General features: G+C 39.7%; 1 protein-coding gene and 1 pseudogene across 1 annotated transcript; both read left to right on the top strand.

Moving 5' to 3' along the window:
* The first annotated feature begins 465 nt into the window (after positions 1–465).
* On the top strand, positions 466–10,540 carry LOC111330325 (NLR family CARD domain-containing protein 4). The gene is made up of 6 exons (XM_088759699.1): positions 466–566; positions 1,575–1,629; positions 2,105–2,155; positions 4,659–5,389; positions 5,870–8,667; positions 9,359–10,540. The coding sequence occupies exons 4-6, from the start codon at positions 4,675–4,677 to the stop codon at positions 10,061–10,063; spliced, it is 4,218 nt and encodes a 1,405-aa protein (XP_088615825.1). The 5' UTR covers positions 466–566; positions 1,575–1,629; positions 2,105–2,155; positions 4,659–4,674; the 3' UTR covers positions 10,064–10,540.
* Positions 10,541–19,361: 8,821 nt separating this feature from the next.
* Positions 19,362–20,595, top strand: LOC111330327 (neuropeptide Y receptor type 2-like; annotated as a pseudogene).
* The last annotated feature ends 1,940 nt before the right edge of the window (positions 20,596–22,535 follow it).

Below are 22,535 nucleotides of genomic sequence, written 5' to 3'. Positions count from 1 at the left end.
ACAGTATCTTGCTCGAGAACAAAATGCAATGCTCCAACTCTAGACACCAAAACTGGACTAATGTCGAGTCCAGTGTACTAACCATTCAGCCACCATGCCTCTTCCTCTGATCCTTATGATTAAAGTGGGGTGATTGGGGTCAATTGGGATTAGGGTGGAGCCCTTATAACATTGCGTAACCAATATTGACTTAAGGCAACTTGAGGCGACTTTAGGCGTCTTTAGGCGACTTTAGGCGACTTTAGGCGACTTTAGGCGACTTTAGGCGACTTTAGGCGACTTTAGGCGACTTTAGGCAACTTAAGGTCCCAGAGTAGGCCCTAAGTGAGCCTGAAAACCTGCAGGTTAACGTATTGTAACACATTATATTCATTTCTACGAAAATCACGCAATAAAACCTGATGATTTATTGTGCTTGTGACAAGGGGGTCATGTGACATAAGGCTGAGGGAATATTTGTTCTTCTTACATGATCATATTTCCGTTTGGTCATGTTAGATGTAACCGAATGGACCGCGGTTTGCTATCCGCACTATAAGCTACTAAGGGAGTGAATAATATCGCAGGTCTGTGGCCAAAAATTGATAATTTTAAGAAAGAAAGAAAGCCCATAACATGCAATTTTAGCTTTTACGCTTTTCAATGATTTACATTGTTATTGAATCGTATCATTGCGTCTTGAATATGCAATTCCTTTTCAAACGAGGGGACAGAGAAATACACATCGATGTATTGTAAAGCGAAAACCACTTCAATCCAGATGTGTACTCCACGACTGCCAGTACTTTTACAGAAACGCTGGTCATTTTTAGCCGAAATATCATAAGAACGTTGCCTTTAATAATGTAGTGAGTCGTTAAATGTGTACGAAGCCTGCTTCATTAAAATGCACAAATCACTTCCGCTTAATTCGTCTTGACTTTGAGATGCACATTAAATTCTACTCTGACTTGCTGTATCCATGTTCTTGAAGAAAACTTTTAACTGGCCGAGCAGCTTAAGTAGATTCTTAAGAAAAACAAACGCTTGTTCGTCTAACGTGCCAATATTCTGATATTTTGTCTCAAGAACGGTGCTTATTTTGGCAATCTTATTGCCAAAATTATCATTGTTTGTTCGAGCGAGGCAAACTTTAGCAAAGATATACATATTCATCAGCTTGATAAGTCTCACTGATCTGAATTCGTTACATCGTTGGATCGCTTGTCGTAATTTGTGGGAAACTTCATCACGGTTGCCAGAGCTGTGACATTCAGATAGTAAAGCACAAATTAAACAGTTTCATCTTAAATCTGATCTGATACAGGATTATTTGGATGGTTTCGCATTAGCGTAAGCGTTGAGAATCGTATTACAAGAAACGTCACGTTATCAAGGTAGAGGGAAGACCTATTAATTCAGTTTGCTTCAAGATCTAGATAAACACCAGCAGCTGTGGTTTAGAATAAACCAAGAAAGACACGAGGATTTTTAAGGATGGATAAGAGCAATACAGATTGCAGATGAAGAACTTGATAAATTTGCTAAAAACAAAGCGTGACATAGCTATCTGAGTTGAATTCGTGTATCCATAGGAACATACCGCTGTAGAAGTTTATAAAGACAGCTGCTGTATCGGGATCTTTGAGGGTGAGTCTCAAGTTAAAAAGCGATATGTATGAACAAATGACGATGCCACCCGTTGAATTTTATGTAGAATCTTCAAACGGCCGTTACTGTTACGCCTTGGATTCATAGCGCCCAAATGTATTGTTTGTGTTTGATACGAGAAAAGTTTCAAAATAATATTCTCATGGTTTAGAGAGTTTTTGTTCTCGGTTATTTCATCGTATGTTGTATTACAAGATTAATTTTCAGTAATTCGAGCAATTCGAGGAGTGCTTGCCTAGAATTACAAGTGGCTGTAGGATAACCTCAGAAGTTGCACACTCAGTTTTTCGCTTCATTCGCTCACCTGGAAAAGAGTAAATGTTGAATAACCTAGAACACATTACATACACCCCAAAAGTAGCAACAAATCCATTGTAAACGGATCCAATGGAAGTATATAAAAATGTGATAGAAATATAATCTAAGGTCACTGATATTGTTGTGAATGTTTTAGTGCAAGGTCATGGCCGTGGGTACTACTCGTGGGTAAGGGGCACCAATTCAGGTTAGTTTCAACAAGGAAGAATTATTGATCATCTTGTTTTCTTCGTCAGACATACATGGCTCCAGTCACCTGCGTGAATACAGTATTTAAGGTCCACAACGTTACATCGTATGTAATAACGAACGTGTACTTCCACTTTAACTCTTCTTGCCTACTGTAAGACATCACTGTTTCATTGCCAGGCCATTAGGAGTTCTGGATTACCTGACGTCACTTTCCATGCTCGTTAATGAAAATGAGTTTTTTTGGTTGTCGTTACCATAAAAACGTTTCTGTAGAGACTGTCACATTCTGCACACGGAGATTTTGTGCTAGTTGAACGTTAAAATTGTTTTGCACACTCACACACACATACACACACACACACACACACACACACACACACACACACACACACATATATATATATATATATGTGCCTTTTGGCTACCTTGCGATTGAGCACTCTACACTGGGGTTGCCATGCACTTAGCCTTCGGGCGAAGCTCATCACCTTAGTTGTGATTTGAGCACTCGCGCATGGCAACGTGTCTGCACTTGGTCCCACAAGTGTAGCGCCCAGGCAATGGTTTATTCCAGAGCTTGGCCCAGTGTATGCACTGCACTGATGAGACCCACATAGGTCGAAACAGTGTGCACTGTCTGCAGTTATATATATATATATATATATAACTGCAGTTATATATTATATATATATATATATATATATATATATATATATATATAACGAACTGTAGACAGTACTGTTTCGGCCTTCTGGGCCTCATCAGTGCAGTGCTGATGCTAGGGTGGGGGAGAACCGAGACGCTCACCCCAAACGACCCAACCTTTGTGGTATCGTCTAAGCCATGCCAGAGTGCTCAAACTAGAGTAAACTAGCGAGCATGCGCAATTGCAACAGCAATGACTCATCCTAGATAGAGTGCTCAATTTGGACATGAAAGCAAAGCATCGTATGCCAAAGAGCTATATCTTACAAGCTTCTACTTATGTATATGTATGTATATATATATATATATATATATATATATATATATACATATATATAAGTAGAAGCTTGTAAGGGGTCCCACAAACAATGCTGATCAGTCTCAAACGCGCTGCCTGGAGGATCACTGAAGCGATCGTGGACTCTTGAAATAACGTAAATCATGATAAAAGCAGATATGTAGTGGTCAGGAGGCCAACTCCAATGTAGCTTTGTTGGTTTATTAGCTCGACGTTTCGACCGTCTCGGTCTTCCTCAGGAGCATTAGGATGTAATTAGTGTGCTTCTGAGGAAGACCGAGACGGTCGAAACGTCGAGCTAATAAACCAACAAAGCTATATTGGAGTTGGCCTCTTGACCATTACATTTCTGCTTATATATATATTTTACAAGCTTCTACTAACATTTTTATTCTGTTTATATATATATATATATATATATTAGCAAATGGACTACTCGAGTGACGCACATATGGATTTTAATACAGTCTGTTTCGTAGACCAACAAAAGTTGATCCACTCATCAGTTAAGACCGCACAACTATGTACACTAAGTCCCCATGAACTTAACAAAAGACGCGAATTCAGATCCAAAAATCTTGTCCGCTATAATACTTAATTAGAGCATCATTTACACAATGTAATTGAGTTCTTCGCAACCATTCGTGGTTATTTCGCCTATTGCACATTCTTGCCTTTTACTCATTATTATATCCCATTATTTAGGTTTGGAATGCATTACGCAATACTATTTTTATTTCTTACGTTTAGTATAAATTCAGGTCATTCTGTAATCCTACTAGGATGTTTCGTTTTTAATTTCTATGTAAATACGTTCCACCTGAAGAAGGCCGAAGGCCGAAACGTCGCCACATTAAAGCTGGAACAGTTAGAAGTTTGCTTCATGTTTCATCGTTTTACACTGTTTTACACAGCGCATGCTCGCTGGTTTACTCTAGTTTGAGCACTCTGGCATGGCTTAGACGATACCACAAAGGTTGGGTCGTTTGGGGTGACCGACTCGGTTCTCCCCCATCCTAGCATTAGCACTGCACTGATGAGGCCCAGAAGGCCGAAACAGTACTGTCTGCAGTTAGTTATATATATATATATATATATATATATATATATATATATATATATATAATTGTGGGGGAAATAGATTCAGGGTCTATGAAAATGCTGACATGCATTAAATGCCTCGTATGAGCTCTTTTAAAGGTTGTTTCAAGTCAGCGTTGTCTATGCCTGACCCCAGATAAAAGTTCCCAGCTCTTGTTCCCCAAGAAAACTCTAATTACGACGTCGGCAGTATTTGGCGTCACCCGCCTTCTCTCTCCACGAAACGTTTTTGGCCTGGAAAATTGTGATAATGCACAGAAAAGTGGTTTAGTCGCAAATTAATGTAGCATCCCTTCCCATAATTGACACTAAAAGTAATTTAAAGACAAAGAGGCAAATTAAATTTTTGTCGTAACTCTTAAAATGACGAGTCCGTATTACGTGTTTCTTATAGGATTCCTTTGTTCGTAATGACGACAATCTCTGCTTACAGCAAAGAGACAACTAACTATGCTCGATTGTGTCGCCTGCTAGTAGATGTGGGTTCACAAGTACTGAGGGATGTATTCGAGAAACTGCGCCCGCCAGGAAACCTTAATACAGTTTTAAACACTCCTTCTGTATTATCCACGCTGACTTCATTGAAAAAGAGGCGAGTTCTTTACCCGGCACAGTGGACCAAACTCACCTCATCGTCAGTCTCATCGTTGGATTTTGACATTACCCTGATAGCTGTCCTTCTTAGGAATATATGTGGTCTTTCTCCTCCGGCAACTGGCTGGAACACTCCTCCACCCGCCTCAGACACAACAGAGGCAGCCGATATCACCCGTATCAAGATCTATAGGAACGAAGTCTTCGCCCACGCCGAGCGGGCTTCTGTTGATGAAGTACAATTCAATACTCATTGGAAGAATATCAAGGACCCCTTGGTGAGACTAGGAGGTATTAAATACGATGCGATTATTGATAACCTGAAAACTGAGGGAGTAGACCCTGAGAAGGAAGAAGGGTATCAACAGCTCCTCAAAGAATGGAAGGAATATGAAGAAAGTGTCATTTCAGAGGGAATTGGTGAGATAAAGGAACAACTGGGGACATTCAGTTGCAAAATACAAAAGCTAGAGGAGAAAGTAGATATGATGCTACCTTCGGCAATCCCCGCGAAAGATCTCTGCCTAAAAGGTGAGGACTTTTCTGACTTTGAAACATTTAACCCGAAATAGTTTGATTTTAATTGTACTGCACCGGGAAACTAAGCTTGATATCAACCTGCTCGACTGCAGATAAGGTCAAATCAAACTAAAAATTATGCAACGAAGCCAAATTGAATATCGACTATTCAACAATTTTCATTTAACCTGTGGCAAATAATTGTCGCAGTATAATTGCTCAGATGCCTTTGAATTTTTTAGATTCTGCCTACAAAGGTATAGAGATAAGTACTTCCTACTCGCCAAAACGCGAGGTAGCCAGGAAATTTAGCGCTGCTGCTATAACTACCTCGTGCGAGGTGATTATGGCAAGACGTGACGCAATCCTCGACCAATCAGTGCGCTCTCATCTTTATGATTGCCGGATCAGTTGTACTAAATGTTAATACAGCCAATACTGATAATAAATTAATAACTCCATCGCCACTCTGGGTGCTTTTATCCATTACAGACTTAAGGGATCGTCTGGAGAAGCTCTATAACAACTTAAGCCAGGTCAGAGTCACACCTTGGGATCCTGACAACACTGTAGAAATCGACGAAATTTACACAGAGCTCTTTTGGGTCAGGGACTACAAAAAGCCACGTGGGAAGAAACAGGAGAAACTTGATGATTATTCCAACATTTTGAAAGAGCTAAAAAGCAACAGAATCCTTGTATATGGTATGCCCGGTATAGGAAAATCCACCTTCGCTAAGAAAATCGCCATCGACTGGGCAAGAGGTAGAAAGGAAAACCTAAAGAAGTTTGATCTGCTACTCATGATTCCGTTACGAAATGTTTCCAATATTAAAACCTTTCGTAACATGTTAATTGAAGCTAAGCTATTTTCCGCTGAAGACCACAGGCTCGTAGATACTCTCATCAAGTACATCCTTGAGCACAAAGATAAAGTTTTGTTGGTTTTGGATGGTTATGATGAGTACAGTGCAGGCGAGGAGACACCATTTGTTGGCCGCCTGTGGATGGGGGAAGAATTCCGGGAATGCTTTGTGATACTGACAACGCGACCGATAAGGGAAGATGATGTAAAGCGATACAGCAGCGCTCATTTCCAGATAAAAGGATTTGACGAAACCCAGATCAAAGAGTTTTCAATGAAGTTTCTAGATGATGAACAGGAAGTGCATAAATTTCTTGATTACATTAAGGTCCACAAGCTGAAGGAAATTGCAGAAATTCCCCTGCTTCTGCTGATGCTTTGTTTACTCTGGAAGGAAAAGAATCGCAAAGGGTTACCAGAGGCAAAAGTATATCTTTACAGCGAGTTCATTCAAACTCTTTTTAACCACATGGCCGCAAAGGACGCCGATGAAGAATTTAGGAGCATCGAGAGTTACCGTGTCGATCTTGAACAAGTAGGAGAACTGGCATTTAATGCGTTACTAAACAATTCTCTTGAGCTTGATTACGAGCATTTTCCTAACGAGCTTCTGAGTAGCAAATTGATCCGAGTTGGCGTAATTCAGATTGTAAAAGTCTTCAGCGCAAAGCCAAAGAAGATGGTTGCCTTCCTTCATAAATCCTTTCAAGAATTCTTAGCAGCCTGGTTTATCATTCACAAGTTACTTCCCTCCGCTAAAGATAATGTTACTTGCATACCTGTCATAGATTCAACAAAAAAAGTTGTCGACTTGCTTGAGGTCCTCAAATTTGTCTGCGAATGGTCGCCAGAAGGGTCGAAAGCGGTATTGCAGCATCTGGCGTCTTTGAGGAAAAACCACGATCCTCTCAAAGACGTTAAAACAGAAACACCGTTCGTGGAGGATTTGCCGAGCAATGACAAAAGATTATCAAAGTTGAGCCTCGAGTGCTTTATCACCACACCCATTCAATTCAAGACAGAAGTGTACCCGTCACTATTGAAATCTCTCACTGGCGTTTTAATAATACCAGACACACTCCTGTCTCAGGTGGCCGACGGGCATTTTGTGAAGTCCGAATCCCTGCCTGAGAGTGTATTCTTTGATTTTCAAAGGCGTCCTTCTCCTGAAGATCGTGGCTACATTTCCTCCATAATGGACGATCTTAACGCGGTAATTGTAAGTGCTTCAGAAGAAACGAAGGCTACGGACTTTGTTAGAAGACAAGGCAAAACTGATGTATTGGCCTCTCTATTGGTAAAACGCGTAGAAAGTAAGATGTATCTTCACTTTTCTCAGATTACTAACATTGACGTTGGAACACTGAAGAGGCTTGCGATACCAGCACCAGCTACGTTTTCTCAAGCCCGTATAAGTCATGAAGACCGAGAGGTCGGTGATAGGGCAGCTAAGATGGATTTACTAATTCGTCGGCACTGTTTTTCTCTTGCAAAGAAAATTGATGTCAAGGACTTAGAAGGCGACATCATCAGCGTTATTTCTAATGTTTTGCCCTTTCTTGGCAGACCGCGAGAGATAATATTACGAAGCACTAAAGAATCCTTTGCGTCTCAGGCGACGGAAGGTCTGGTGTCGGGAATGAACATAACAGAGTGTCTCAAACGCTTGAGACTCCAAAAAATAGGCTTGACGGAAAAATTTCTGCCCGTGGTAGCAAACGCCTTTCCGAAAGCTTGTAACTTGCAAGAGTTGTCCTTATCAGAGAACCCATTGGGTAGCAGTGTGAGGTGCCTGGCAGCAAATCTTCGTCATGTACAGCAGCTGACTATCTTAGAATTGTCAAATGCTCTCATGGAACAAGAAGCCTTCTCAGACCTTGCTAATGCCTTGCGCCATGTTCCTCACTTGGAAGAACTTTCTGTGTCTCGAAATCGACTCGGAACGTCGATCATAGATTTAGCAGAAAACTTGGAATATGTTCCCGAATTGACTCGACTGGATTTAAGAGAAACCCACATGGACGAAGAAGGAGGAATGGCTATCTCTGACTGCTTACAAGCTCTTTTAAAACTAGAACTGCTGGATATATCTCACAATCCACTGGGAAGCGCAGTTGCTGTGATTGCAGAAAATCTTTGCAAAGCTACTTGCCTCATTGACCTCAATATGGCTGACACAAAAATGGGCGCAAAGGAGGCCACGGCACTTGCTAGCTCTCTTATGTACCTTCAAAATCTTACAACACTGTCAGTTGGATCCAATCAACTGGCTCAAGGAGTAAGTGATCTCGTCTGGCATCTCTCTGAAAAATCAAAGCTGAAGCGACTTAACATGGAGAACGTAGAGATGGGCGAGGAGGAGGTCGACAATGTGGCGAAAACCTGCAAAAAGCTCCAAAGCTTGGCCATTGTTAATGATTATCTTGTAAGTGATCTTTGTAGTTTTGGCAGATATGAAAGTGATCATTATCGTAAAGACTCAATCACCCTCTGTCTTGAAGGTTAAGTATCGAGTAATGCCCCTTCCCCAACTCTCGAATGAGCCCTCCCCCTTAGTTTCCCGCTTTAATCAAAATCTCTAAAGGGGGTAGTAAAAGGTGGCTTAAGTTGATCTCGTTCTTTCTAGTCGCCAGTTATTTGATGGTTCGTAGCCTCGACACTGTCCTTTGTATCATTGAAATTGGTTTATAAAACTGGCCTATTACTTATCAATAAGTCGCCACCATTGTTTAATTGCCTTTGACTCAAAAACAAATGAATAACCCTAATGGCTAAGCATTCCTAAAATAATTTAAGGAAAAACGTCTTTAGCACGTAATCTTCCTTCCATGCTTTAATCTCATGATAAGCACGGCTGGCTCAATGGAGTAAATCTCTGGTAAATCTCTTTACATCTAAATTTTCGTTTTGTCCTAGTGACACCCGCGACATTAGTTGCACCGTTTTGTAGTTGGCTTACCTTTATCTTGTTGCCCCTCTCGTTTCAAGTAGATCCTTTAAAGTAGATTCTGTACTCCAGGTGTCTTTACTATCTCTGTTTTCTTTTAATCCATAAGATACATTCTCCACTTTTTGTACTCAAAGTCTTTTTGTGCTCAATTTTTGTGGTGTAACAGGACGAAAAAGGAGAGTCTAAGAAACGACAGAAGAAAGCTGATGACCATATTCCAGATGACGACGATGATTACGGTCAGAACAACTTTCCAGACAACAATCGTCTACCTTATTCTCCCAACAACAGCTACAACGACAATGACAGTAATGACGAACACTTCGGAGGTTTGTATAATGACTATGATTTTAATGACGATCGGGACCACTATCCAGACAACGATTTTGAAGATCATTCCCCCAACAACAGCAATAGCGACAAGGACAGTTATGACGAACCCTTTGGAGGTTTGTACGATGATCCTGATTTGAATGACGATCGGGACCACTTTCCAGATAACGATCTTGAAGATCTTTCCCCCAACAACAGCAATAGCGACAACAGAAGTTATGACGAACCCTTTGGAGGTATGTACGATGACGCTGATTTGAATGACGATCGGGACCACTTCCCAGACAACGATTTTGAATATCATTCCCCCAACAACAGCAATAGCGACAACAGAAGTTATGACGAACCCTTTGGAGGTATGTACGATGACGCTGATTTGAATGACGATCGGGACCACTTCCCAGACAACGATTTTGAATATCATTCCCCCAACAACAGCAATAGTGACAACGACAGTTATGACGAACGCATTGGAGGTTTGTACGATTACGCCGATTTGAATGACGATCGGGACCACTTTCCAGACAACGATTTTTAAGATCATTCTCCCTACAACAGCAACAACGACGACGACAGTAATGACGAACACCTAGGAGGTTTGTGCGACGACACTGAATTTAATAACGATCAAGACCACTTTCCATACAACTAAGGGGGAGATCATTCCCCCGACAACGGCAACAACGACGATGACAGTAAAGGCGGACACTTGGGAGGTTTGTACGATAACACTGATTTTAATAACGATCGGGACCAATATTCCGACAACTGTTTTGGAAATCATTCCTGCAACAACAGCGACAGCGAAAACGGCAGTAGCGACGAACTCGAGGAGGTTTTGTACTAAGAGAATGATTTTGATGACCATTAAGACCACTTTCCAGATAACGATTTTGGAGATTATTTCTCCAACAACAGCAACGATGACAACGACAGTAATGACCAACACGTGGGAGGTTTTTACAACGAGAATGATCAGGAACTTTTTGCAAACAATTATGAAGGAGGTTATTCCCCTCACAGTAATGACGAGAAGGAGACTAAGAAGTGACTGTGATAATGATCGCGACAATTTCCCAGACAACAGTGATACAGAGGATAACTTTGAATTAAAGATCACTGCGCCAGTGATCTTGTAGATGACGAAAGTGATTGTGAGAATCATGTTCCTAACTACATCAATGAAAAAGAGGAAGTTATTGCCAATAATCGATGGCCGAGTGTCTATGATGACGATGAAGTTGACGATAATCGGTATGATACCTATGTTGCAACAATTTAGGACACTCAAAAAGTGAAGAAGGCGAACCACCGCAACGAAATCACTTGCTCCTTCTCATCATTTATCGCTTTCGTTTTATACTCCATTTACATCATTTACACACTAAGTTGAAATTGTAAATTGGCCACCGTAACGAACAAAAAGGCTGACGTTTCCAGCGTTAGCCCCTCGTCAGAGCGACAATTTCAACTTAGTTGATATAACCAATTATCTTGTTATCCCCACCAACGCAGCACCACAGTTTCTTTAGAAACTTTCAGCCTTTATTCATTTGTAAATAGTTTTGTTGTTTTTGTGGACTAGACCTTTTTGCAGTTGCGTTTTCAAAATTTACAATTTTTTGATCGTTAAGAAAGAACTTTTGATATACTCAAACCGTCATTAATGTAATAGCAATAGAGAGCTTAAGCACCAGACGTTCTTGACAACGCGAACGGCAGAGAAGCCGTGTAAGACTGGATCGAGGCCTTCGTTCTTGGCGCGAAATAGGAAGGTTAAGCAGTCGACGTTTTTCAGACACGGACTTCTACCCGTGTTAACATGTCTTTGCTAAAAGATGCTAGAGATATGACCTTAATGAGCAAGGGAATAAGTTTCTTTACCCCACTCTCTTGACAGAATGAATAATTCGTCAATTTATTAGGCGACTTGAAATTTACCACTTCATAGTTCTGTAAACAATGCGAACAAACGAGCGAGCATGAAGTTTTCAGTGCATGATCTGGATGCCTAGAGGACCATTTCTCTTTTTCTAAATTCGTCAATCACAGCGAGATTTGTTATTCTTATGTTTGTAGTAGGTTGCTCAAAACCTAGCATAGATGCATACGATATACAATGTGCAGTTACAAAACACAACCGATGCAGAAAGACAATCATCTATCTCATTTTGCCCTTTTTTATTGTATCTAAATGTCGCTTAAGTGTCTTAATTCTAAATTATCGCTCAAAGTAATTTGTGATAAGCTTAAACCCGGTTTAAAAAAATCTTAGTTCTGCATTTGATGATTCAAATGGACATGAAATCAAATGACTTAACTCACCCAGGCTTGGCGAGAAAATTGTCTGCCATTGTCGAATCCCGTTTAATCTATCGATTAAGCAAAAACCACTTTACGCGCTACGAAAACGTTTTTTAATCATTTAATGAAAAGCAGAAGAGCTTTTTATGGTTTTGAGTCAACAATTGATCTCCTATAAACAAAATAACAGCATATTTTTGTGGCGTCCTACCTTCAACCTGAAAAGTGGCGTTCTGGCGTCTGCGACGTGACCACGCGAACGTCATGACATGCGTAGTATGTACATAGTTCCTCTAATGACTTCCGGTAGGCCTTCGTTACCTCAGGAACGTCTGGTGCTTAAGCTCTCTAATGATTCACAGAGGTCGAGAAGTACATGAGCTTGTGAAGCACAAAGAACATCAAATTAAAATCTTAGTAATTGCAATTGCATTAATTAGATGTTGCGATGACTTAGCCCTTACGGAAAGTTTCCTAAAAGCATGCGTTGCATAAGGTGATTCCTAAGGAAAAACAATTCTTGAACAGTTTTTTTTTTAATTTTCTTTAATTGTACCCTAACAATGTATTTTTCGGAGAATACAATAAAAATGATCGGTCACCGTACCTCTTTGGGACCTATGATGCGCCAAAATTACCCCATTTATGCCTGTACGCCATTTATGCCTAATCACGCGCGTCATTTCATCGGCTCACGGTACATTTTACGGTAGCTAGAAGCAAGGGTTTTAAAGCAAAACTTAAAAAAATCCTTATGGGTAGGAAGCCTCGAACGTACGGAATAATTTGGTATATGTTTTGTGGAAAATCACGCAGTTTCAATAGACATCAATAAAAAAAGGTTCCTTGAGTCGTTGCTTTCAAGGTCATAATTTGCATCCTCAAGTAACGGGCTTCGTGCGAGCTTTTAGCTATATCTTTTTTTCCCTTAGATTAAGTTTTTAATTTCTCCAATTCCAAGGGAATCTTTTTTACACCAAAATTATGCAATAAAAAATATAGGTCCCCTTGCCCCTTCAAGAGACCATCGTACCTCTTTACCTAGTCCACTGATTGAGAAACGATACCATTTTCTCAGAATGCGCGCGCGCTTGTTCGACCTACTACTTGATTTTTATGCCCGGCACAGAATGCGCAGTGCAATAATGAGGAAACACCTGAATGTCTCATATGTGACTTTCCCGGAACAGTTTAAAATGGGCTCTGAACTAACGTTAAATAATTATTTCATCAGGTTTTTATGTTCATTTCTTTTCCTTGCTCGATTTTCACGTGGCTTAATTAACTAATCACCTAAAATAAAAAGGAACTAGTAACTTTCATCAAGCTTAATACAGTTGACACGAACAAAAAATTTCAAAAAAAGTGTCCTCTCTCCCTGAATCAAACATTAAGGTCACGAGAGGAGAGGAAAGCATCACCAGCTAAAACAGCCATTGATCATTGATCAAATTCTCCTCCTCTGTACTTTAGGGAATTTATAGAAAACAATATAGAGAATATGTATGCTATTGTTATGGCGGAGAGGATTTACGGTCGAGTCGTCGGAAAGTCATCTCGCCCGAAGTCATGTCGTCTGAAACCAGAGTCATGTTGCTCGAAATTCATAGTCATGTCGCCCGAAATCCTAAGTCATGTCGCCCGAGACTTTATCGAGTGTTTAAACTCGAAAAAAAGTAACATCTTGAGTAAATCGCAAGGAATAAACTCGTAAAATGTTGACTCGTGAGACTCAGGTTGTTCATTTCGCTGTTGTTTGATATCACGGATAGTAATCCTTAAATAAAACCCGAAAATAAAAGAAAATTAGTAATATCGTTCTCAGTATGGTTCTCAGTGTTGTTGTTTTATATGTGGAAGCATTCTGTTTCGAACGAAGATTCACATCAATACGATGGGAACATTGGAAAACGCCGCCATCTTGAATATAGCACGTGCTCAAGAAGCATCACATGGTTGCCAGGCGAGATTGTGACATTTCGGTAAATTCAGACACGCATTAATACTTACATATTTATTGCTAGCAACTAAACCTACATATCTGATATTTTTTATTGTGATAAAATAAACTATTCTTTTTAAGCTAGAACAATAATAATAATAATAATAATACTGATAATAATACTACTACTACTACTACTACTAATAATAATAATAATATCATTACTTTCCTAAACGCGAGCGAAAACTAAAGCACTGTAAAGTTGATCCCTGATCAAAATCATAACTTCGAGATAAATATTTTCTTGTCCGGACCTCCAACTTTGTCTTTATGTACATACTAGATGGCAATGCAAGCTAGTCCTGAGGTAAATCCCAGCGTTCTGATTGGTTCTTGCTTGGTCCGTATCTTGAAAAGAGGACTGTTTCCACGGTAACGGTCGTAAGCCGTTTATTTTAGTTCGCAAAGCCGAAAAATTCAAAATAAACAAGTTTGGTCTGAGTGCCATGTAATAAAACACCTCCTAATCTCACTTGCTCGAGACGTACTGGAGAACATTGACCCTCGATCGTTTTTGTACGGACCTTGCTGCGCTCGGTCCGCACTTCCACGATCGCAGGCCAATATTCCCTAGTACTTTCCTTGCGCTCGATTGTTAGGAATTATTAGAGCGACTTAGCACCGCGTTTACGTGAAGCGTGAACGGCAAGAGTGACCACGTGACCTTGTTTGCCGCCATTCTTTTCACTCCTCCGGGGTCCCTCGGGGAACTAAATTAGGCCCATGGCTGTTTCTTGTACTTCTAAATGACTTAGTCGTTGATGATTAATTTAGCAAATGTATAGAAGTACGTTGACGATACGACGGCATCAGAAGTCGTTACCAAGAGCAAGTGCAGTTTTAAATGCCCAGGATATCGCGGATAGGGTCGTGGAGTGGTCCCTGCTGAATAGATTCAAACTCAATCGCGAAAAGTGTAAGGAGCTCAGAATATCATAAACATTCTTTCTCTTTGGCCATCGTAGCTTGACAAGAAATAGCATACAAACTGCAGTTACAAACATGACAGTAAAACGCATGTTGGAAAACAAGATTAGTAAACTTTACTTGACGTTTCGTATGTTTCGACATACACCTTCAGAAGTGACAGTTTAAATTTAAATTAGTTGCTTATCTTAAATTTAAACTTAGTCGCCACGTGTATTATTAACTAGATTTCATCTTGGGGCTATGTAATAATACTTTCGACACCATTATAAAGGACCCTGAACACCGTCTGAACAAGTTAATTCAACTTAGCGGTTCGTCACGTTATACCCTGAGGTGCAATAGGCGCTTCATCGTACCCAAATGCAAGACAGATCGTTTTAGAAACAGTTTTATTATAAAATCCTGTACCGTTGATATTAATACGTAGGTTTTTCTAAGTCCCTTTATTGTATTTTATCCCTTTTTCACATACTTTTATATTTAAGTATTTAATTTATTACGTTCTATTACGTTACGGTTTATTACGAATCAACTTGACGGCCTGCTCCCAGTTGGCTTGTTAGCTCAATTGGTAGAGCGCTGCACTAGTATCGCAGAGGTCAGTGGTTCGAATCCCGTACAGGCCTGACTTGTTTCAGGTCTGATTTTCGCTATTGCTTAAATAGCGCTATCTACTGCGAGGATCGTGCATCATATGTAAGTATTTAATGTTATGTACCCATTATCTCAGTTTAATCCGGTTTGTATATATGCAATTCATGCCTTCGGGCTGCAACGTATATGGCCATTTAAATATCTATCTATCTATCTATCTATCTATCTATCTATCTATCTCACGTTTATTGGTTGCGCTTTGCCGTTTCTACGTCAAAGTAATCTTTTTCGCGTTTGACGCGTACGTAAGATTTTTTTTCCCTTTTTCGGCTCAGACAGGAGTAGCGTTACGAATTTTTAACTTAAATTAAAATTGCCGGAAACAGGGCGCCAAAAACTATTTTTTCTAAGTCATACGAGGGCGCCTTTAAAACCACCATGACGTGAGCTTACTCGAAGCTAAAGCAGCAAGGTTCATGCTATTTTATGTGAAACGCGCGTGAAAGGGCTTGAAATTTGCTCCTGAGACAAGCTGTTCTTAATGATAGAGAGATTTAGCACCGCCTTTACATGAAACGTGAACGGCAAGAGTGACCACGTGACCGTGTTTTTTCCGCCATTTCTTCGCGTTTTCCGGTTGCACTTTCCCGTTTCTACGTGAAAGTAACCTGTTTCGCGTTTTCTGTGGACGTAAGATTTTCTCCACTTTTTTCCCTCATACTAGCAGCTAATTGCCGGAAAAGGTTCACCAAGACTATATTCCTTGTAAGTCAAACAGAGGCGCCTTCAAATCCACCATGACGTGAGCTTACTCGAAGCTGAAGCAACAAGGTTCACGCTATTTTATGTGAAACGCGCGTGAAAGGGCTTGCCGTTTCATGTAAACGCGGTGCTAAATCTCTCTATTATGTAGATGTCTCAATATCAGGTTAAAGAACATAGGAGAAAAAAGGGACAGAAGAGAAGACAGAAAAAAAGGATGATTTACACATAACAGACCACTGACGTATAATTTCCAGTTACTTTCTTGTTGCGCGAAATAGAATGAGCACAAACATTTTAATCGCTTAATCAAGGATGCACGAATTAGAAAGTGGTAAAGCTTTTGTTGAAAAGGGTGACTACAAAGGGCTTAACACGGAGAGTATTTTAAACATCTGAAATCTTTCCTAATTATATCCATGGTTTTTTCACACCCTGCCGATTAGTTCTAAGAATTTTTGGACTCTTCTCTCCCCAGCTTTCTCGGACCCTGAACTCAATTTTAAAACAGAACTTTTGCTCCTTCGCAATTGTCTCAAAAAGACACTCAATGAATTGACACATCAAACTCGACCATAAATTTTCAATATCTCAATACTAACAATTTGTATTCAAATACCTTTTTTTTTCCAGTGACAGTTTGTTTGCATAGAAATTCTGCAAGTAAATAAATTTATGCACCATCGCACCCAGAAAATGGCGAAAAATCTTAGCAAAAAACAAACGGTAGACCATTAATAATCTTGACAGGCATCATTTCTGTTATCAAAGAAGACAGGTGCCCTTAAAAGCAAAAGTTATCAACGAAACCAAATAGATGAAGGTAGGAAAAAAAAATACTTTTAACCAGAACTTCTTTGACAAGAGTTAATCAAAGCTGGAGGTACGGATACAGGTACAATGATATAAAACTTTCTCAATTCTCTCTTCAATTAAAAATTTTTTCTAAACGATGTTTAATTAGAGCTTCATGGAAAACGTACCGTTGTTTTCCAACGTAGGCAGCATTGTTTAGCTTGTCTGAGTAACCGTGAGAACCTCAAAGCCCCAGTAATGGAGACTAGATATAGAAAAAGACAATGAGCTCATGTTCTCTGGAAATGTATTATTTCTGTAACGAAAATTAGCACGTTTTGCCATCTTTTTTTCATTTCTTTTCGCAACGATATGAACTTTAGGTCAGGAAGGAACTCGACATTTTTCAAGTTATTGACGTAGCAAAAAACATAAGAGAAAATGAAATTTTCAAGAATCGCAAGGCCGAATAAACGTAAGATATGCTTATTCAGTTGGCTGCAACGAATTTATTAACATAATGTGTTCTTCTAAACCCTTCAATAACTACGTTCCCACGCATCCTGGTAATTAAAAATGTGAACGCGTTCACATTTTTAATTACCAGGATGCGTACGATGACTTTAAAATGTCTAAATTGTCAAAAGGTGAGTTGGTTGCAATTAATTTGACTGGATATCAAAGATCCGGTGTCTGTCAAAAAGGATCAGATTTCAGAAAAAGTCTTAGGCAAGTAGATGTTTCGTTTTACTGAGCCAAATTATAGTATATTTTGGAAAGCCGTGCATATTTTACAAACTCTGTCGAAGGCAGGCTGTACTTTGCTTTTATCTCTTAATCAACGGCCGGTAGGTACTCCCACGCACCGTATTTTCTGTTCTTACTAATATCTTAGAGAATAGAGCGTTCTTTTTTCTCTCAGTATAAAGGAAGATAAAAGGGTTTTTATACGGTGTTTTCGATTCATCAAAGGGGTTAGATCACAACTGCAAGTGAGGGCAGTGTGACAAAATTATGATTTTTCAGTCTTTAATATCATTAATGAACTGAAGTATGGTGAAATATATGCATCTGACGATTAGAACCCACTCTACATCGCTAGACCGTGATTCATGAGTATTCATAACTGTGATCATGATACGTGAACGTCACTTGCAGGTGGGTTTATATTTCAGCAGATGAATCAAAATGAACCCTAATTTAAAACCCTCGGCTTTTGTCCTGTTCGTGAATCTCAAGCACATGGCTGGGGAAATACTGAAGCTTCCTGATAAAATTTAGACTAGTATTTTTCTTTTCCTTCCTTTCCTCGTTTATCACCTCTTTTTGTTCCTTTTTAGAAACATTAATGGATCTTTGTGAAATGGAGGAAGTATGGTTTTGATAAACATTTTTATTTTCACCCTATGTAAAATTAAACATTACAAACGTAAATTAAGATATTCAAATCTTATGAATGAAATCCGTCGGTCATTAATCGAGAGATGACATCAAACAATTCTTTTGCGCCGGTTTCCTGGCTTTCATCCGCTAATCAGTATGATTAAAACAGATGTCTTTTCAGCAAAATTGCATCAAATAATCAAATTACAATATACGTTACGATCACAGTCATCACAAGCAATTTGTTATTGTTTTTTTTTTTTTTTTTTTGCTGTTCACTTGTTGTTGCTTTCCTCTTAAAGGGGGATGAGAAAAAAAGCTGATCAATTCAAACCATGTGAAAGAACGTCAGCTGATCAAAAGGCACTCAAATTTCACTCCACAGTCACTGAAAAAAAACAAATTATCTTATCATTTTAGGCGCGATAAGTGCAAATAAATAAAGTACTTACTTAGCTTGAAACAAACGTACCTGCCAGCGAAGCCAATAATTAATAACGATAAATAGGACCTCATTTCGCTTAATTCGGTTTGTAATCAAACGAATGATGAACAAAATCAGACGACCGCAGGGCGATATTTGATTACACGGTATATACAGACAAAATTGGACGAAACAAAGTCTTGTTACCAATCATTCAAAACTGTAACTAAATCTGCCAAAAAAACTACGCAATGGTTAGATAGATAGATAGATAGATAGATAGATAGATAGATAGATGGATAGATAGGTAGATAGATAGACAGATACTTTATTGGTAAATACTTCGCAGCATGAACTGAATTGCGTATTCACAGATATAAAATAAAAATTGCTATGCACACGTAAACATCATATTATTAAAAAAATACGTATTTCGTCGTAAGAGGGAACTTGTGCATTATTTGTGACTTTAAAAAAAAAACAAACAAAGAACAAAACAGACAACAACAGTTGACTCTTCAAGCTTTAGTAAGGCACTTTGATTAAAAAGGTTGATCAACAAGTGCTAGGGGTAGCCTATATTCAATATTCCTACGCATGTTAGTCCAATATTCGAACTTTCTTTTGTCTATCTTATGTTAAATCAATGCTCCACTTTCCAGTAACATGTACGCTATAAATGATTATTTCCCTAACGTAAGTCTGTGTTCTTAAACTTTAGCTGAAACGCAGCTACGAGGATGTCGCTTTACAAATACTCAGAGGCCGCGCAAATTGGTATTACTGCCGCTTTCTGCTTCTTAGTAATTGCCGACCTTATTGGCAACACCTTGGTTTGCCTGGTGGTCTACCGAAACCGAATAATGCGTACCCCAATGAACTACCTCTTGGTCAACCTAGCCGCTTCGGATATAACCGTGGCGATTTTCATCGCGGTGCGCTACATCTTCCCTCTTCTGTTCACGCATCCGAAAGGAAGAACCGGTGATTTGGTGTGCCAATTGTTTACAGGGGAAGCATTTGTATGGGTCGGTGCTCTTGCGTCCGCTTTCTCCCTGGTATGCATAGCGCTGGAGCGCTATCTCGTAATTAAATTCCCCTACGACGAGAGCAAGCGAGTCACAACTGCCAAATTAAAACATGTTGTCGTGTTCGGCTGGCTGTTCGCTGCATCATGGAACTTTCCCCTTTTCCTGTATGCTCGTTATGACCCTGTCAGCGAGTTCTGCTTGTTCCGATGGCCTACTGCGAATTTCGCGAAAGTTCACAGCCCACTATGTGCCGTTGTGTACGGTGTTTTACCGATTTCCATCATGTCTTACTTGTATTCTAAGCTAGTTTACAAGTTGTGGTTTCGTCCTTCGGTTACATCGGCAATAACCCAACAGAGCAAGCTACGCTATACCAAGAACTCCGCTCGACTTGTGGTCACCGTAAGCGTGATTTACTCGATCTGTTGGTCACCGGTCCTGATAGTATACGTCTTCTCTTCATTCAGCACACAGCAACTGTACTCCGCCGTACACACGACAAGCATCGTGTTGGTCACTATTAATTCTGCAATTAATCCTGTGTTATACAGCTGGCAGAGTCACCGTTTCAGGAAACATACGATGGCGCTGCTACCCTTTGGTTGCCCCACCAGGCGATGACGAATTACCCCGCGGTTATGGCTAAAGATAAAGCTTCAAGCAAGGCGTCACGACCAACACAGATTACTCCGCTTGTAAGTAGGGGCGCTATCGCCTAAATGTCACAATAAAGTAAGACCTCTATGATGCGGGCACAGATCAGACCCATCCTACTGTCCACTTCACCCTTCCCTTTCGCATTAAAATAACGCAATGATCGCCATCTAATGAAGCTCTTAAGTGTTGAACAAATTCTCCTTTTCTGTTTGACCATAGCATCCTTATAAAGAAGTTACGTAAGTTAAACGTGCCAAATAGCGTAATTAATTGGGTTATTGACTTTTTGTCAGACAGATCTCAAAGAATCAAACTAGGTGAGAGATGTCTATCTGAGTGGGGATCAGTAGGGCCTTGGCTTTTCTTAATTATGATCAACGATCTAGTGTCGAAAATGCTCGCTTATGGAAATATGTAGATGACACCACCATCTCCGAGAAGGTTGCAAAAGGGGAGCTTAGTAACGCACAGCGTCATACAGATAGAGTAATACAATGGTCCCTGGAAAATAGAGTCCAATTAAGCAATGAAAACTGTAAAGAGATGCGAATATCCTTTTCAAAGTTCCAGCAAGGATTTGAGCCTATTCTCATCAATGGCGATGCTTTAGAAGTGGTAGAAAATGTAACGCTTTTGGGTCTTAATATCTCCAGTAATTTGACCTGGAATACCCATATTAATGAAATAGTTAAAAAAGCCTCTAAGAGATTATATTTCTTGATTCAACTTAAGAGAGCCAAAGTTGCTCGTACTATCTAGGGCTCTTTTATTCTATTTGCATTCGATCAATCATGGACTATGCAGTACCGGTTTTTCACTATTGTTTGCCTAAATATTTAATGCGAGAATTAGAACACGTACAGAAGAGAGCAATGTCCATCATCTGTCCAGGTCATAGCTATCATGAGGCCTTGAATATTATGAAATTTTAAGAATTAGCCATCCATCACGACGAAATTTGTGAGCCACTTTTCGACAAAACTGTAAATGACAACAATCACCGTCTTCAAAAGATAACACCAGCAGCGCATGAAACTACCTACTTGGTAAGGCGTGCGCGACCTTTTAATGTACAACGCATCAAAACCAGTCGTTTTAAGAATAGTTTTATTTCCTCATGTTTTAAAGCGAACTCATCTTAGCTTTCCCCCTTTTTTTTAGCCGATTGAATCTTTTAATAACTGAGTAGTTAATATCTAAATTACTTAATTTTACTATCTGTATTATGTGAGTAAAATAATACGCAATTCTTTTTTTTGAACTGCTATGTGTTTATGAATAAATAAACTTCAAACTCCAAGAAGTCTGTAGAGAACAGTATGGGGAATGAACGTACTGCTGTTTGGGATGTGGTAAAATCGGGTCTACTCGGTTAATCTTGAGGGAACTGGAACTGCAGGTTGAATTTTGCTAGCCTAGATTAAGTTCTCGCCGCGCTTCGCCAGGCCTTGGGAGCGCGCTTTTATCACATTACGACTGAAGATTAAGGAACGACTGTGAATATATGAAAATCATATACGTCTTAGAAACGGGGATCAATGAGTAAAGATGACTGATCATCGCAGTAATCAACACTACTTAAGAAGTAGTGGAAATAAGTTGAACTCATGACTTCTGTGATACCGGTCCAGTGCTTTATTAACTGAGAAAACAAGCCGCCTGATAGCTGGTAGCCTCCTACGCAGACGTTCTTTAGGCTCGTCACGCAATCTTGACGAGCCCAAAGAACGTCTGCGTAGGAGGCTAGGTAGCTGGTCGATTGTCAGGAAGCTTAAAGATGCCTTTAATTTCTATCGTTATCAAAAATGCTTAAACGTCGTTAACTGAGTAAGATACTTGAAGGAAAATAATTTGGATATATCAACAAAGTTGAAATGGTAAATGAGCCACCGTAATGATTACAAAAGCTGACGTTTCGAGCGTTAGCCCTTCGTCGGAGCGAATAGAGGAATTGTGGGTTGTGTGTGCTTTTAAAGGCAGAAAATGGAGCTATGTTATGGTCGTGGCCACCGCACGTCGAGATAAAAAAAGCTTCACGCCAGTTCTTCGAATTAACTAACCCACTGTGAACATCCGATGTTAAAACCTCGCCTAACACAATAGTATACCGACATCTTCACAGTTAATG

Source organism: Stylophora pistillata, chromosome 1 (genome assembly GCF_964205215.1).
Source record: "Stylophora pistillata chromosome 1, jaStyPist1.2, whole genome shotgun sequence".
NCBI classification, from domain to species: domain Eukaryota; kingdom Metazoa; phylum Cnidaria; class Anthozoa; order Scleractinia; family Pocilloporidae; genus Stylophora; species Stylophora pistillata.
The sequence above is the reverse complement of the archived record's forward strand: the minus strand, read 5'-3'. Positions and strand labels throughout refer to the sequence as shown.